Raw genomic sequence first — 18,027 nt, forward strand, 5'->3', positions numbered from 1 at the left:
TAATTAGCTTATGTTCCTGCCATCTTCTCTTGAGGCAGTTCCAGTTCTCCCACTGGTTCTGAGCCTTGAAGAAAATTTAAATGATACTTTGGCAAAGAACACCCATAGCCTATTTCAGATTCCTTCTTTTTTATGTTCCCATTTCTTTTCTCCCTTCTTCTTTCGCTTCCTTTCTTCTTTCAAAAAAATAAAACCCTGACTGTACTTCACTGCTAAGAAGCTTAAACAACCTGAATAGAGAGTCTTCATTAATCCAGACCCCTCCGTCTTATCTCCACTCGGGTGTCATTTGTTCCTTTGTGATTGTATTAGCAATTAGAAGAAATGAAGAGGCAAGAGTCCTCCAGTGATGCCTGCTTAGAAGTTGAGATGCAGTTGACACTAGGAAGCAGCGCAGGCTCATCACCTACAGCTCCTAGACCGCACACTGAGAGTATCACAGGGAACAGCCTTTTGTGGGCCATCCTCCCATTGACTGGCACTGTGTCAGCTTTAAGCCTTAGAGGAAACCAACAAAAGCTTCTTTTCTTTCTTTATTTAGCATCATCATATATTCTCTACCATGTGAGACTGGAACTGAAAGCATTAAAGCAAAATAGATCTTAAATGCATTTTCTCTTAGAGATTTTATTTTACTTCATAGTCCTATTTTTAGTTTCCTTTGATAATAAAAAAATTCCAATCATTTCATTCTTAGCCCTAGACAATACAGTGCAAGGTTATACATATTGCAGCCCCAGGAAGAATTTCTGCTTGCAAGCTGGCCAGCCTGTTTGCAGTTGACAGATGTAACCTACTCCAGGGCAGAGGAAGTCTCAAGGGAGGTTTTAATTTCTTAATATTGAAATGAACACAACTTTTATTGTCTTAATCAGTGAATAAAAAAACAATAAAGTTGCTAAGTCTCATTTTTTAAACTCAGTGTAAGAGGATTTTAAGAAATCACAATTGCCTTTTAAGTTAGTGTTGAAAGTTAATTTTCTCTGTGTTCGAGAAGATTCTTCCAGTGGTTCTGCAGATAGACAGTTGTACTGCAATTACGTGAAACATTTTTCTGAGCTGCTCTGTGGACACCACTCCTCGGCAGGGAAAGGGTGTGTGCTAAGATGTGCAGAGTTGCTGTACTTTTGTCTTTGAAGAGAACATGACTTGGCTTTCATCACATCTCGTGAGCTCAGAATACAGAAGTATTCATTTAAAATTGCAGCAGAGGGCTTCCCTGGTGGCGCAGTGGTTGAGAGTCCGCCTGCCGATGCAGGGGACACGGGTTCGTGCCCCGGTCCGGGAAGATCCCACATGCCGTGGAGCGGCTGGGCCCGTGAGCCATGGCCGCTGAGCCTGCGCGTCCAGAGCCTGTGCTCCGCAACAAGAGAGGCCACAACGGTGAGAGGCCCGCGTACCACAAAAAAATAATAATAATAATAAATAATTTAAAAAAAATAAAATTGCAGCAGAGATCTTTTAATGCAAAGTGCATTCTTTCACAATATATGCTACTTTAGGCAAGGGACTATATGAGGAATACTTCTGACTATAAATAAAGAAAGGATTTTCTAATGAGAATTAGTGACCTCTATAACGTCATAATAAATATGTTTCAACTGTTTGTCTGAACAAATAATTAATTTTATACACAAAAAGCTGATATATTACATGCAGTCATTCTTATGTATTTCTCAATTTAATCCAACTTAAAACCACAATTCTTAAAAACTAAAGTTCACCAATTTCTGGGGCCATAGGCTAGTCAATTCTGGTTCCCTGGTACCTTGTATGGTGCCTTCATAGGGACACAATGAATGTTTCTTGAACTAAATTGAAAAAGAAAATTGCTTAAGGTGCTGTGTGTGTGTGTGTGTGTGTGTGTGTGTGTGGAGAGAGAGAGATACAGACATTATATACAATATAAAATATGAAACAATATGCTACAGGTGTGGAGCCAAGGTGCTCATGGGGAATGTAGAGTTTCAGGGTAGGGGTTGTGCATTTGAAATCAAAATGCAACTTTGGATTATATATTCTCAAAACTCAAGAATAACAACAAGTAAATCAATTTAAAAATGGGTAAAGGATCTGAACAGACAGTTCACCACAGAAGATGTACAGAAGGCAAATAAGAACATTAAAAGATGCTTGGCATTATTAGTCATTAGGGAAATGCCAATTACAACCACACTGAAAGACTGCTACACACCAGTTAGAAGGGCTAAATTAAAAAATAATGGCAATACCAGGTGCCGACAAGATGCCAAGCAGTAGGAACTCTCAAACATTGCTGGTAGGAATGCAGAACGCTCCGGAACTTTCTTATCAAGTTCAATGTACATTTGTCACATGCCCCAGCAGTCCCACTCCTAGGATTTTGCCTAAGAGAATTAAGACTTAGTTCAGACAAACCCGATACCTGAATGTTCAGGGCAGCTTTATTCATAACAGCCCCAAACTGGAAACAACCCAGATGTCCTTCAGTTGATGAAAGGTTGGCCAGACCGCAGTATGTATATACCTGAGAAAGCCCTGCTCTCTCACTTCTGGCTGACCTCAAAGCCCTGCACAGGTAGGGGAATTCCCTGGCAGTCCAGTGGCTAGGACTTGGTGCTTTCACTTCTGGGGGCCCGGGTCAGGGTTAGGGTTAGGGTTATGGCTAGGCCCAGGTTCAATCCCTGGTCAGTGAACTAAGATCCCACAAGCCCTGCCATGCAGCCAAAAAAAAAAAAAAAAAAAAAAGCCCCGCACAAGTAAAGAGAGAGAGAAAAGGCGGAGTTAAAAACCACTGTAGCCTTGAAGCTGTGTTTGCTCCAACACACAGAGGGCCAAAGGGTAGAAGTCTCGTTGCTTCCCGACAGGTAAGGAACCCTGTGCCCAATCATTAGCTGACCCAGCAGAGATACCAGTGACACACATGAAAGGGAGCACACACTTTACAGAACCAGTCCAAGACGTCAGTGAACAAATGAACAGCAGCAACAGCAACAAAGCGAGGGGGAGGGCAGTCTGATTTTCAGTTACCACTATATTATGTAAGATGCCCAGTTTCCAAGAAGAAACCATGGGACAAACAAAGAAACACGGAAGTAAGACTTACTAGACAAAGACTTTAAATCAGCTATTGTAAATACACTCAAGAGCTAAAGGGAACCATGACTAAAGAATGAAAGGAAAGAAAATATGAGAACACTGCTCACCAAATACAGAATATCAGTACGGAGATAGAAATTATATTAAAAAGAGAACTAAATAGAAATTGCAGAATTAAATATAACTAAATAGAAATTCAAAGGTACAATAACTTAAGCAGAAACAAAATCACTAGACGTGCTGAGTTGGTGGAAGAAAGAACAAAGTTAGGTTAATTGGAACCGGAATTGTCCAGCCTGAGCTGTGGAAGTGAAAAAACATAGTCACAACTCGGAGACTGTTCCAAAAACCACTGAAGTGTCAACTTCAAAAGGCTGAATTTTATGGTATGTGGACTATATCTCAATAAAATAGTTATCTGAAAAAAAGAAGCACAGTTTAGAAAAGGCTCTGGAACACACGGCTCAGAAAGACAACATGGGTAACAGAAGGGTGACCTCCTAGTTTAACCCTCTCGTTTTACAGTTGGGGAAATGGAGGCCCAGACCCAGACAGCTGAAACAAGGTGCCCAGTGCTTGAGGTGTAATCGACAGGAACTCTTTACCCAGTTGACAGTGATGGTGACCAGCCAGCCCAACTGACCCCAGACTTTCCTAGTTTTAACACTGACAGCCCCGCATCCTGAGAAGCCCCTGGTCCTGAGCAAATCAGCATGGTTGGCTGAATTGTCTGCAGTTCACACTGGGACAAATATTCTTTCCTGTGGCTCTGAATCCCTGAAACTCATACGTAAATGAGAGATGGTGGTACAAAGTTCCTTTGCCTTGCCGAACTCAATGTTCTAAACTTAAGCAGCTGGCATTTTGCTTTAAGTTCTTTTCTATTCAACCTTTCAGAATGAAGGATCTTTCCTTTTAAAGAAATCTGCATTTCATCCACAAGGTGAAAGCCAGTGTCCTTGGCTTCCTTGAAAAGTGACAAGTGGATTCTTTTGTATACTAAATGCTAAGGATATAACAGAAACAGAGGTTGCCGTTAATTGATTTCAGATATGAAAAAGCAGATTATAACCCCTTAGAGATATTTTCAGAGGAGAGAGGGAGAGGGAGAGAGATCCATTTCCTGTCAAACTAAAAGCCATGAAAGGAAAACTTGTATAGGAAAAGTCACTTGAATTCCATTTCAAAACCAGCAGACCTCAAAGGCAAGGGAAACCAGCGGTCCTTGAACATGTGATTGATGTTGGTCACCTCGTGGCTGGAGGAGACGCTGCAGAAGCCAGAGCAAATGGGCAGTGGCACGTTTCAGCCGCACAGCTCTGCACCCCTCCCCCTGGCCTGCAGCTGGGGTGCCCAGCTCAGCCTCCCTGCTTTCCAGGCCAGGGCTGCCACCCAGCCCAGCCTGACACGGGGCTCCTCCTTTCAAGGCACTCAGTAGAAAGTGAGGAAGGACCCAGTTCCTCTTGCCCCCAGGAAATGGTGCTTGGCATTTATATGGTGTGGGGAGGTGAAGCATGACAACTAAGTCATATCGTCCCCACCTTGGCTCAGTTTGCCTTCAAGCCGTGGCCGCGGCCAAGCAGATGAAACTGAGAGGCATCTGCCAGCTTTGCCTGGGTTCAAGCGCTTCCTCTAATCCTGTAGAGTGTTTCCACGTGTCCCTGTGATCGCAGGGCAGTGGATGGACAGAAAGTGTGTAGCTCGGTTCCCTTAAATGGGAGCAAACAGAAAAACAGGCCATAAACTGGATGCCTCCAGAGGCCTCTCCCCGCATCTGCTTTCATCTCTTCCTGCTGTTCAGCTGAGCCCCTTTCAGCTCTCCCCCGCTCCCTATCCAGGCCCTTCAGCACCCCTCAACTATGCCTCCTGACCCCCTCCCGCCGTGTATTCGGAGCAGACCCATCACTGCCCTCACAACCACCGTCATAAGATTCCCACATCAGCATCCACCTCCTTCAGGACCCCTCTTCCCGGCTGGACTGGTCTTCCGTTCCTCCACAGCCTCAGTGGAGTCTGCACCTCCAGCGTTCCAGCACATTCCCTGTCCTTCACGTGCAGGTGTGACCTGTCTCCTCCAGCAGAATTCCGACCTCCTGACGTTGGACGGTGGTCCTCTGCGCTCCCCAGCCTGTGGGCGTGGCTCCCGTTTTGCTACGTCAGCCATCACTCCGCACCCTCAGGCCACCCCATCCTCATCCTGTGACCCGACTCCCTGCCTAAACCATAAACTCCTTGAACGCAGGGAACTTTTCTTCCTCAGTCCGGCCTCACAAGCACCTGCTACGTACCTAGTAGTCACTTAGGGTGTGATTGCTCGCGTGCCCGTCATTATTCCTGCTTTAGAGATTGTCTTATTCACCTCTCTGTCCCTAATGTCTAGCACGGTACATGGCGCCTAGCAAATGCCCTACCATGATTGCTGAAATGAGTTAATTAAGTCAAATTGGAGAGTTAAAAAAAAACTTCTTTGCGGGGAAGTTGCACGACTGGCTCGCGTGAGCAGTGCCTGCCTTCCCGGGTCTTTCAGCATCACACCCCGAACCAGGGAAAACCAGGGTCTGTAACAGAGGAAATAAAGGATTCCGTTCGGGGACTCGCTGCAGATTGTCACCGCCTTGCAGCAGGGCCAGCTGGGAGCGATGCTGCTGCTGTGGCAGGGGGGAAAGTACAAAGCTCATGCTGGCGCTGGACAGTTTCTTCCCAGGAAGGACGTCCGTCCCTTCCTCCCACATCCTGGTGATCAGAGCAAGTCACACGGGCAACCTGACATCAAGAGGGAGGGCAAGGGGTGTTGGTGACCATGAACGCAGTCTGCCATGCTTGTCTGCTAGGGCACAGTTTCTCAAATCCATGCACATGGATCGCCTGGAGACGGTTTTAAAACTCAGATCCTGATTCAGTAGGTCCGGGAAGGGGGCCAGATTTTGCATTTCTAACAAGCTGCTGGCCTGTCGTCCACACGCTGAGGACCACGGGGAAAGCTTTGAATCCTTCCTGGCCAAACTGAGCTCCTTCCCTGTCCCCTTCTCTGCAGAGACAGAACTCGGCTCGTAGCTCTATCATTTTGTGCTGCAAACCAAGAAAAACTTCTTTGCCAGTCAGCAGACACTTGTGGTTTACCTCACAGGCAAGGGGGGCACAGAGGAATAAATAATGAAAGTCATTAACAGCTCAACACAACTGCAGAGTCTGGGGAAGGACAGAGCACGAGGATGCTGCAGCTGTTCTCAGAAGCCAGAATCCAGCCAGCCAGAGGCCACCATTTGCATAAGCAGGTTTGGTAAATGGACCAAATTAGACCTAATTGTGTCACCTCTCTGTCTACTGTGCCTCCCATGGTTTCACAGAGCTGGGAAGGGTCCGTGCAGCTCTGACTGGGCCTCATAAAAGCTTCAGCCCCATCGAGCACCCTCCTTGTCTGTGTCACGTCTCTGTCCCAGGATCTCCTTCTCGCCCTTGCAAGTGCTGACAGCCACTGAGGGGTTGCAGGGGGCGGTGTCCGTGGGTCCAGAGCCTGGAGCTCCTGTTGTCCCAGAACCCTGTCCCAGGGTCCTCCCTGGTACAGGAGGTGGGCAGCCTGTCCACCTCCTCCTTGTGGCTGAAGCTGAATCCCTGTGGGCAGTGGCAAACCTGCTCCCCACGCCACTGCAGTTGCATGGGGCTGAGCTGCCAACACACGTGCCTCTGCTCAGCTCAGAAGAGAGGCTGTTTTTCTTTCGACTGGCTTTATTTAAAAGCCATGCCAGTCACTTTATATCCTTTCTCCGAAGTTTTGATTGATGGCAATCTGGTCAGCCAGAAGCTGCCAATGGAATAAAACTGCTGACTTGGGCATGGGCATTGGCTGAGCTTATTAAACCTGCACGAGTGTGTGTGGGGTGTGTGTATGTGTGTGTGTGTGCACGCGCACACGCGCAGGATGGAAACATAGCACGGGATTCGATGGAGTTAGATCTGGAACGAACTGAAGGGCCCTCAGTTCAGAAGGGCAAAGTAGGAGCCAAGGAGGGGCTGTGCCTGTATATGTTCCCTGCTGCCACTAGAGGGCAGAGTGCAGGCCAGCATCAGGGTCTCTTGGGTCCTGCCGGAGCCTTTTCCTCTACAGGAGAGCTGGTGGGCCTGCGGGGCAACAGTCTCCGGTTGATCTGTTAAAAGCCAAACCAAACCCTAATTTCCTGTGGGCTCAGTATCATAAACTGGATTTCAGTTCTAGGACACTAAGTTCTTACCATTAAAATATCTTTAAAAAATGATCATAAAATAAAATGAAACACACTTACGCTTTACAAAGAATTACATAAAAACCGAACACTTAAGGTAAGGCTAATTTCTTTTGGTGGGTGGAGGAGACGGGGTTTGCTTGGATCAGACTTAATGAGGCTTTAAAAAAGATGCATCTGATGAGGTTTGAACTCATCAGGTACCTTCTCCCTTCCTGGTGACTTTCTCATTGTCAACAGAGCCATTTCTCATCGGGCCTTCAAACTGTCTTGAAAATGCTCATTGCCCATTGGACATGCTGCCAGCATGTTCCAGCGCCCTAAGAAAGGGGGGGTGGGCAGTTGCCGTGATGACTTTTTGTGTCCAGAGGTTCTGAATACAGGGCCCATGGATGGACTCCAAAGGGTCATAGGATACTTTGAAATTATAAGCAAATATTTGATCGTGAGTTTATGTGGGAAGAATGTCCACAGTGTTTATCAGATCCTCGAGGGAATCCATGACCCGCCCCCCCAAGATGTTAAGATCCGCTATCATAAATTGGGGTTTCTTTTTTATGATGATATATTTTCTAAAAAGAGAAGGTGTCCATAGGTCACTCCATCTAACATGGGGGTTGAATGTATATCACTTGGCATTCTCATGTGCACTTGTATTCACATACGTGTGAGGACACACTCACATGCAAATGTGTACATACATCCTCGCCCACACACGTGTGTACACACAAGTGTGCCCGTGTCTCTAGAGCCACCCCCTCACCCATCCCTGTCCTGCTCTGTAGAATTCCAGCTCAAGGTTCCTAGTGGGTTCATACTGACCTTCTGTACCTCAGACACGTGTGCGGCAGGACAGGGCAGACCCAGCTCCCTGGGGTCTCACCCATCCTGTATTTCCAAATTCCAGGGACAGCATGTATGTGGGAAGGAGCATGAAATCCAGAGCCAGACAGATCTGGATTCTTACCCCGGACCCACCACTAACTCTCTAGGCACATGAATTTGAGCGTGATTCTTAACCTCTTTGAGCTTCCTTGTGGGTGGAGTCAGCATAACTATTCCCCCACCCCTACAGGATTCCTAGCGTGATGAAATGAGAAAATGAAAGACAGGGCGTCCTAAGCTTGTGTCTGCCCCTTTGGAGGGCCCTGCAAGCCCCTCCTCTGACATCCATCAGAAAATCGATGTGGAGCCTAGCATTTAACATGCAAACTCTGCTTCTGACGCTTGAAGTAGGTCTTCTGCCATCACTTGGAATCAGATGATACTTGGAAAGTTTGTGGAATTCAGTATTTGGTGGGGGGGTGGCATTTATCCCTCTGAGTGGATGGGAGGCAGGCAAGGCTAGCTCTCTATCAGGGGGCCTTAGAGGAGCTCTCTGATTGGCCCTCCATCTTTACAATGCAGTCATTGATAGGTGGCATCAGTTGAGGTGGCACAAGATAAAGAATAACCGAACCACATGTTTACAGCAAGTCTTTTTACTGTTGAACTCCTTTTGCACTTCCTTGGAGGAGATGAACGTCAAAACAGGAGGCAACTGATAAAAACAAGCCAGGAAGGATCTGTGTAACTGTCATGGGGTGGGCTTGTCATGCCGCAAGCTGTGTTATTTGACAGCTAAAAAAAAAGCAATGAGAAGCAACCCAGTGTCCATTGATGGACGAAGGGGTAAACAAAATGTGATGCATGCATACAACGGAATGTTATTCAGCCTTGAAAAGGAAGGAAATTCTGACACAGGCTACAACATGGATGAACCTCAAGGACATTATGCTGAGTGAAAGAAGCCAGTCACAAAAGGACAAACACTGGAGGATTCCATTTATGAGTACCTAAAATAGTCAGATTTACAGAGACAGAAAGTAAAACGGTGGGTATGAGGGATGGTGGGGAGGGAGGAATGGGGAGTTGTTATTTGATGGGGACAGGGTTGTAGTTGTGCAAGATAAAAAGTTCTGGAGACTAGTCACGCAGCAACATGACTGTACAAAACACTACTGAACTGTACACCTGAAAATGGTTAAGATGGAGAATTTGAAGTTATGTGTATTTTCCCACATGTTTTGAGTTCCAGGGATGTGAGCAGGGTGGGGAGAGTATGATCCAAATATAAGTGTCTAGGTCTCTTTTGGATATTTTGAAATAGGGACTTGTCCCTCTCTAAGGGGAGGGTAGCTCCTTCATCTGGCCACGGTGGTCTTGTAGCAGTGCTGGAAAGAGTCAGGAGACAGGGTCTCGTCCTGAGTGGCTGTGGACAAGCCTCCTCTCTGCCTGCGCTTTGGTCTCCTCCGCTGAGAAATAGAGGATAATTCTCCCCTCTTCAGTCAGTGAAAGGCTCGCATGGACTACAGTGCCTGCGGAAGCCCTTTGGAGACACTGCGGTTCAGGACGAACACAAGGACTTGGGATTGAGGCTGCTTCTCTGCCTTGATACACTTCTCGCCCTACCTGTTGATGCTCCAGCATGGCCTGCACCGCTGTGGCCTCCAGGCAGCATTCAGTGTGGCCTCAGAGTCTGTCGTTTCCACGCCATACGCCGTGTGTCCCTGGGCACCTGGAGAATCTCAGCGACGCTAACAGTGAGCTTGTTAGCGGGTTGCAATAAGCGGAAAGGTCACGTGTTCATTAATTTTATTAAAAGAAAGGCTTCCTGCTGGCAGCCCTGGAAGGGAGGGTTGGGTCCAGGACGCTCCCGCTGGCAGAACATCTGTAAGGGAACAGCCTGGCCACCTCCTCCACAGGCTGGGGCTGGAGACACCGCTTGGGAGCTGGGAGCCCTGGCCCAGCTTATTGACCCCCCACCTCTTTTTCCTGTTCCACAGAGATGGGCTGTGCAGCTGTAGAAGCAGGGTGTGCCCACGGGTGGAGATGGAGGCCTGCCCAAGGAGGGCAGGATGCTGGGCTCCTTTCCCCCAGGGTGGGCACTGGTGGGAAAGTAGGTCAGGACCTCCACGTAGTCAGAATGGGCCAGGATGCTCTGCGCCGTCTTGGACTCTCATCATAGCACACTGAGGGAAGTATTGTGCCCATTTTACAGATAGAAAAGCTGCTTCCGGGAAGAAAATGATAAGAGAATAAAGGCATAGGAGGCTTCCTGGGGCCATCTAAGAAAAGGGTGAGGTAAGAGTCTGTGAGAAAAGCATCTGATCAGTTTCACCAGGTGCCCCGCCCACAAGAGATCCTGAACCAGGTGTCACACTGATGTGCGTTATGTCACGTTAGACCCCACTTACTTCCTTCTTAAAAATCAGCAAAAAAAAAAAAAAATGCAACAAACAAGGAGCTCTAGATAACTGTTTTGGCGTCAACAAGAGTGGAAGGTAGAAAACTGAGGGCTGGGAGTGGGGGGCAGTTAGGCCCAGCAGCTCTTCCTCGGGCGCTGGTCCTGGTGAGGAACCTAGCAGGGCAAGCGGGTGTGCAGGGCTGCCTTTCTGAGTGGCAGTGGGTGAACAGCCCTGGAGCCTGGAGTGACGACGGATGAGCTGGCCCTGGGGTTGGACCAGCGAGAGAGGGTGTTTCCTGGGGGCATGTGACGGGGCTTTGAGCCATCCGGGGGGGGTCACTTTGATGTCACGCTCTGCACTCCATTTCAAAGGTGGCTCTTTAGAGTCTAAAGGAAGAGAACAGAGTCTCCTGGGGCGACGTCAGCCCGGTCTGGAGGCAGGGCCCACTAGCCTGGGGTCCCCCAGGGATTCATCCTGAGAGGTTGGCTGTGCTTGAGGCCAGAGCGTTTGCTGCAGCTGCTTTCAACTCTTTATCTGCCATGATTTTTCTATGGGCAGCCCACTCTCGTGGGTACAGCTTCCTTTTTATAAGATACCAGGAACCTCTGTGGGTGATGTGACTCATCATTTCTATAAGCAGGAATGGCCTGTCATTGGTGTGGTCCCTGTTGTGGACGATGGGGGAGGCCACACATGTTCTAGCTCTCCCGACACTCCCTTCCCTCCCACGCGAGTGGGCAGGTGAGCGCAAACGATGCGAGGATGGATCGGAGTAGCCTTCCATCTGCCCTAATTCATGAAGGAAAAGTAAGTTACAAACAACGACATAGCTGCTATCAGTCACAGATTACTTACGACAGCCCCAGTAACTGATTGGGGACCTGGCGTACGGAGATGCTATAGGAGAAGGGTCTGGAGACTGAGGTGCCCCCGTCAGCACCAGCACAGCTTGGGCATGAGGCCAGACTGACCACTGGACTTTGGGGGCCAGAGGGACCGTCTATAACCCGGTCTTCATCGCCCACCACCCCCATCACCTCAGTCACCCCCCCCCCAAAGAGTGAAAGGGCTTTTTCAGGAGCTGCAGGTGATGCTGAGGCCATCCTTCTGTGGAAGATGATTGGCCCTCTCTCCACGGACACGGCCGCTGCAACGCATGGTCTAAAGAGTAAACCCGCCCTGGGGAACTGGCCGAGAGTCTGTGACAAGGAAAGTGACAAACAGACTCAGCTTCCTGGTCCCCGAGCTCCTCCTCGCTGCTCCTTCCCAGGTCCCCAAGGAGGTGCTTTGGCTTGAAGCAGCAGCAGGGACCCAGGTGGAAACCTGAAGGTTAAGAGGAGCGCCAAGAGATCCCCAAGACTCGTTCACTCGTTTCTTATATTGATACATTAAGTGCCGAGATGAGGTAGAACAACAAGACAGTCCACACCGTCAAGGAGCACGCGGTCCAGCACGTGTAATACCAGAGGGGAGTGGAAGCGGATAATTGCGACGCGATGTCTCAAGCGCCATAAGGGGTGGCAGTGTCGTGGGAGCCTAGAAGATGGAGTAACTTCAGCCCTAATGAATCAGGAAAGGTTTTATACAGGTGGGGACATTGGACCTGGGTCCTGAGAGGTGGGTAGGAGTTCGTGCCATAGAGAAGAGGGAACATTCTAAGGAGGTCGTGTGCAAGGGAATGGAATGTTCAGGAAATATGTAGGGGTCAACACGACCCAAGAAAATAGTACACAGAGAGGGAAAGGAAAGAGCTAGAGAACAGGGAGGGAGGGAGGCTGAGGTGGGGTGGGACCCAGCAGGAAGAGGGAAGGGCCGGTAGGTTCTCCCAGGGATCGGGTTTAAGGAGGAGCTATTACCAGCAGCTGTGTGTGTGTGTGTGTGTGTGTGTGTGTGTCCCTCCGGATGCAAGCGAGGAAGCAGAGGGTCGGGGCTCTGGGAAGGAGGGAAATAGAGACAAGTTAGGGTTTTCGTTTTCCCACTTCCTCTGTTTCACATCCAGTTTCTTTGGGGCGCTTTTGTCCCCTTTCCCCAGTTTCAGACCGAGGTTGAGGACAGCCCCGTGCTCAGTGAGGCCTCAGCCTGGAGGCTGCTGGCCCAGTGCACGGGGGCGACGTCCACCGCAGAGCAGACGTGGCCAGTGTCCCAGCCTAATGGGAGGTGCAAGAGGGCAGCGTGCGGGTCTGTCTCCTGCGGGTTTTCATCGCTTTTTATTCTCGGTTTTTCCTGCCACCTTGTGGTGGAGCCTGGTACTGCAGCCCCCTCCCCACACCTCCCTTCCCGCTGCTCCGGGAAGGATGCAGCCCTGGGGTGGTCGTGGGCAGGGGTCGCTCGGAGCTGGCGTGAGAGGGGAAGGGTAGCCGGGCAACAGCGCCCACTGGCACCGGCCTCCCTGCCTCGGGGAAAAGAAGCTTCTGGAGACGGCGGCTGCGGCCTCCAGGGCCTCGGGAAGGCCGTCCTTGTTTGTACCAGGAGGATGGCCATTTGTGAGGGAGACAGGTGCGGGCAGGCGGGAGGGCGGCGAGTGGGGAGGACTAGCCGGGCGGAGGTCACCGCCGACTCCAAGTCTGACCAGACAGTTAACCAGTCCCGGGTCCTCGTGCTCACGCAGGTTCTGGTTCCGGAAAACATTCCTGGCACTAAATGCCATGTTCATCGCGGTTCATCACAGAGACAGAAAGTGTTGGAGATATTTTAAGCGGGGCGGGTTTCACGAAGGGAATTTGGTGCTTCCAGAATCATTTGAAGGCTGGTGGAGCGAAGGTCAGGGAGCAGCACCTCTGGGTTTCAGGATGCCGAGAAGTTACAGAAGTGGCTGGAAATCATTGCGGTGGCTTTGATTGCCCGCAGCACAGGGGTCAGAGCCCCAGGTCTGCTCTCTGCCAGTGCTCGTGCCCATCCCCACAGCTGCACCTGGCCGATAACAGCTTCTCCTTGGATGTACCCGCCAGCTGTCACGTGCCCTCCTCCCATCGGTGGGATCTAAACCGGGGCGCGGCTGGCGGTGGGATGTCGGAAATAAAGTTTCCCAGCTTGCAGCCAATGCAAGAGCAGGGCAAGCCGAGGATGTCAGGGGCCAAGACGCAGTATCGGACACAGACTTTTAAATATGGACGATAACAATAGCATTAATACTCCCTTCAGACGGCTGCCGTGAGGCTGAAGTTAACCCAGAGCGTGGCATGCGGTAAACCCTCGATAACTGCTCGTTTACACAAAACTGCCAAATCTGAAGTCAGAATGGCTCGCCATTCTCCTTTCTAACCCTTGTAAGGAAACTGGCCGCCTCTGAGCTGCGGGGTCCAACCGGCCCGCCTTAGTCAGGATCCTTCCTTTACCCTTCCTGGGTCTGCCTGGCGTCAGGTCCTCAGTCAGCCTCATTCTGGCTCAGAGGGCTGGGCGGACATTTAGGAAGACGGTGAAGGTTCTCAGGGAAAATCAGTGACTCGCGCTGAGTGTTAAATTGGATTCCCTGTGCTGTGCCGATTTGAGGACATCATCTTAAATGGACCAACGACGGTCAGAGCCTGGTCAGTTCCGTCATGAAAACACAAGTTGGGGCTCTGCCGCGCACCCCTGTCCAAAATGGAATCAGTGAACCTGGGTCGAGTCTCTGCTGCCTTGTGCTCAGATACCCCGAGCAGCCTGTACCAGGAAAGAAATAGGACACAGCTGAAATCCAAAAGGGAAAGGAAACGGGCTAAGATCCATGGGGAACAATGACTGGTTCTTCATCCGTCTCCTGCCCCAAATAGCTCCGCGCTCCTCCCCCACTGGCGTTTACATGTGTTCCTTGCCTGGCAGCAGATGCCACCAGGCCTTCAACTGGGTCACAGAGGGCGGTGAGGAGCCGACCAGGCCCTCAGGCCACGTCCTCCCCTGCCCTCACTCCCCAGAGGCTCCAGCCTGGAGCGGCAGAGCCCGGACCCCAGGTGGCCCCTGCCCTCCAGGCATCCTGGCAGGGTCCCTGCTGCCCAGAGGCACAGCCGGCGAGGGGGGTCCTCTGTCCGGCCTGTGAGGGGGCAGAGAGGTCGGCACTGGGTGCTGCTGCACCCTCCCCGCCCCCTCCTGCCCTGCCATCCCCTCTCACCGCAGCCGGGCGCGCATCCCCTCAGGGACCCCAGCCTCCCCAGGGCAGCCGGGGAGCCACACGGCCCTGCTGCTTCCCCTGGAAACAGGGTGGCTTCACACAGACCCACAGGGCCCAAACCAGGGCCCTCACGGGGGCAGAGGTGGTGTAGAGGGTAGAGCATAACTTACAGTCAGAACCAAACCCAACCCGGATTTCAGACCCCAGCGCCCTGGGGCACACGAAGGGAGATGGTTGCCCAGAATAACCCAGCAGGGAAGTGGCCGAGCCCGGGCTCCAAGGACCACTGCGCACCCTCAGCCACGTGTCTGCCCCTCCCATCCTGACCTCCTGGCCCTCCTCCTTCCCAGGCTCCCTGCGCTTCGGGTCCTGATGGCGCTTTTCCCTCCACAGGTTCTTTCAGAGCACGGCTTTGGCCTGATTACCACCGACATCCGGGAGGGACAGACTTTCTACTACGCAGAGGATTACCACCAGCAGTACCTGAGCAAGATCCCCAACGGGTACTGCGGCCTCGGGGGCACCGGAGTGTCCTGCCCGCTGGGTATTAAAAAGTAATTTCTCCCCACATGTTCAGCCCTTGAGGCCACAGCAAAAATGCTTCCAGCAAATCGGGCAATTCTTTTGTGGTTCATTCACATCAGGTGCTTTTTGAAGTGCACAAAGGCATTCATAAAAGTCTGGTTTATTGAGGTGTAATTTACATGAAGTGCAGTGGCAAGCTGATAACATGTAATTTATCTTCTAATAAGTTATGGTGGGAGGAGAGCTGGGAAATTTTTTGGATCATTTGGTGTCTGAATGAGAATAATGAATAATCCGTGTTCACCCTTCTTGTGCCTGGGTGCCTGCCACGGATGCTAGGGAACCAAGCTGGGAGATGGTCGGAGGGGTAGGGCATCCTTTACCTGTGCCCTGTCCCACCTCACAAGCCCTCCTGCCCTCCACTGCCTTAAAATTTGCAAACATTTATAGCCACAATGAATCGTTCACTGAAATACTTTGCTCAGCTGATCCTATACGTGTGTAAAGGGCTTTCTCTTTTCGGCCCTCCTCGTGGCAGAGAAAAGATGTGAGTTAGCTTGATGAATTTTAACGCTTTGCTCACAGCTATGAGAAATGCTTGTTCTAATAAAAGTCTACAGTCTAATAATACAAACTGTCTGATATCTCATCTGTCTTTTACTTGTTTAGGTAGGATATTTCTAAGTATTGTAAGATTCATTTTAGAGCTCTCAAAGAACTTGCGAGGGAAAAAGTCTTAAGAATCATTTTCCCCCAAACGGGAAATCTGATTAAAATCTTTAGAAAACAGGTACATCTCTAGCTTCTTGCAACTTTAGTAATAATAGCTGTTTTCAACATGCCTATTACAGCCGTCACATCAGGGGCTGTTCTAGACAGCAGACACATGGGATCCCTGCCCTTAAGAGTCTTTATATTCAAGACCAGGGGTGGGGGAAGTACACAATAAACAGGTAAACACATGAATAAGTAAGATCATTGCTGGTCCTGAGAAATGATAGGAAGACGGTGATTAGGGCAAGATGTTAAATTGTGTCTGGATGCTGTGGAGTCGTGTTCAGAGCTGTGTTAGCCACGCTGGTCAGGGGAGGTGGAGAAGTGGTGAGGTCCGTAAGGTGGTGACACGTACGTTGAGAACTGAGTGATCTGAATGATGCAAAGGAGAAAGGGACACACGAGTTGGGAGAGGAGAGCAGAGCTCTGGGGGCAGGAGATGGACTAAGAAGTAAGACATGGTTCCCCCTGGATATAGCCCATTTCTTTCTTTTCCCTCTTGGAATTCTGCTGTGCCCTAAACACCTCAAGAATACTTAAGTGGAGTAGCTATCCCTAATCACTGTCAGCATCCCCACTGTGGTTGCTTGAAGGAAAAGCTTTCCAAATACAAGGACCAGGAAGTATAAATGGCCCAAGATGGGGGGGGGAGATTTTGTGGTGTTTGAGAAACAGAAAGGCCAGTGGGGCTGGAATAGTGTGAATGAGGAAGGTATTGGGGAGAAGTACCTCAGAGGGGTAGGAAGAGCCAGGCCATGCAGAGTCTTCTGAGGACATGTTAATAGGATTGAACATTTTTATTCTAATTTATCCCTCCCCCACCCCCTTTCCCTTTGGTAACCATTAAGTTTGTTCTCTAGGTCTGTGAGTCTGTTTCTGTTTTGTAAATAAGTTCATTTGTGTCATATTTTAGATTCCACATATAAGTCATATCATATGGTATTTATCTTTCTCTTTCTGATTTACTTCACTTGGTATGATAATCTCTAGGTCCATCTATGCTGTTGCAAATGGTATTATTTCATTTTTTTATGGCTGAGTAATATTTATACATATATATACATATATATATATATATATATATACACACACACACACACACACACACACACACACCCCACATCTTCTTTATCCATTCATCAGTTGATGGACATTTAGGTTGCTTCCATGTCTTGGCTATTGTGAATAGTGCTGCTATGAACATAGGGGTGCATGCGTCTTTTCGAATTAGAGATTTCTCCAGACATATGCCCAGTAGTGGGATTGCAGGGTCATATGGTAGCTCTATTTTTAGTTTTTTAAGGAACCTCCATACTGTTTTCCATAGTGGCTGTATCAATTTACATTCCCACTAGCAGTGTGGGAGGCTTCCCTTTTCTCCACACCCTCTCCAGCGTTTGTTATTTGTAAACTTTTTAATGATGGCCATTCTGACTGGTGTGAGGTCATACCTCATGGTAGTTTTGATTTGCATTTCTCTAAGAATTAGTGATGTTGAGCATCATTTCATGTGCCTGTTGGCCATCTGTATGTCTTCTTTGGAGACACATCTATTGAGGTCTTCTGCCCATTTTTTGATTGGACCAACAAGGGCGTAATTTCCAAAATATACAAATAGCTCATACAACTCAATAACAACAACAACGAAACCAGTAAGCTGTGTGTTTCTCTCCCACCTCATCTCTAGGACATTTCTACGTCAGTGATTTCCTGATCCTGAATCTCAGCATTGTTACTCATGGTCTCTGAGAGCCCAAAGCAGCATGTACTGGGGCTCTGAACCAGGTAGAAGCAAAGGAAGGTAAAGGACAAGGACCTTTCTAGAGACCAAGTCTTCAGGTCTCAGGGATGAGCTTACAAATGAAGGGGAAGCAAGGAGCCGGAATGTTTCTCATTGCAGGAGCCAAAGAAATGGAGAATGAAAGAAGCTGTGGAAGATGCCTGCTTGTGAGAGAGGGAAAGAATAGGCCTTCTGTTTCAGAGATCCTTGGCATACCCCTCCCTGTGGAAAGATGCTCCATCCAAACCTTTGGAGAGGCCTCAAGCTGAAGTTGGTGAGCTGCCTCTGAGTCCCAGGGGAACCATAGGCCTTCGAGTGGGTCCCGGGTATATATTA

The 18,027-nt window shown here is 49.4% G+C and overlaps 1 protein-coding gene across 3 annotated transcripts in view; it reads left to right on the forward strand.

Moving 5' to 3' along the window:
• Nucleotides 1-18,027, forward strand: part of MSRA (methionine sulfoxide reductase A) — a 389,937-nt gene extending 371,910 nt beyond the window's left edge. For 2 of the 3 annotated variants that reach the window (XM_082618734.1, XM_082618735.1), the window contains one exon: nucleotides 15,006-15,760. In XM_082618734.1, coding sequence (XP_082474860.1) covers nucleotides 15,006-15,170 — 165 coding nt within the window. In that variant the 3' untranslated portion in view covers nucleotides 15,171-15,760. Of the gene's footprint in view, nucleotides 1-15,005; nucleotides 15,761-17,811 lie in introns of those variants that run through there. The other variant, XM_082618736.1, reaches the window with a different exon arrangement.

Source organism: Mesoplodon mirus (genome assembly GCF_964341445.2).
Source record: "Mesoplodon mirus genome assembly, chromosome: 1".
NCBI lineage: Eukaryota > Metazoa > Chordata > Mammalia > Artiodactyla > Ziphiidae > Mesoplodon > Mesoplodon mirus.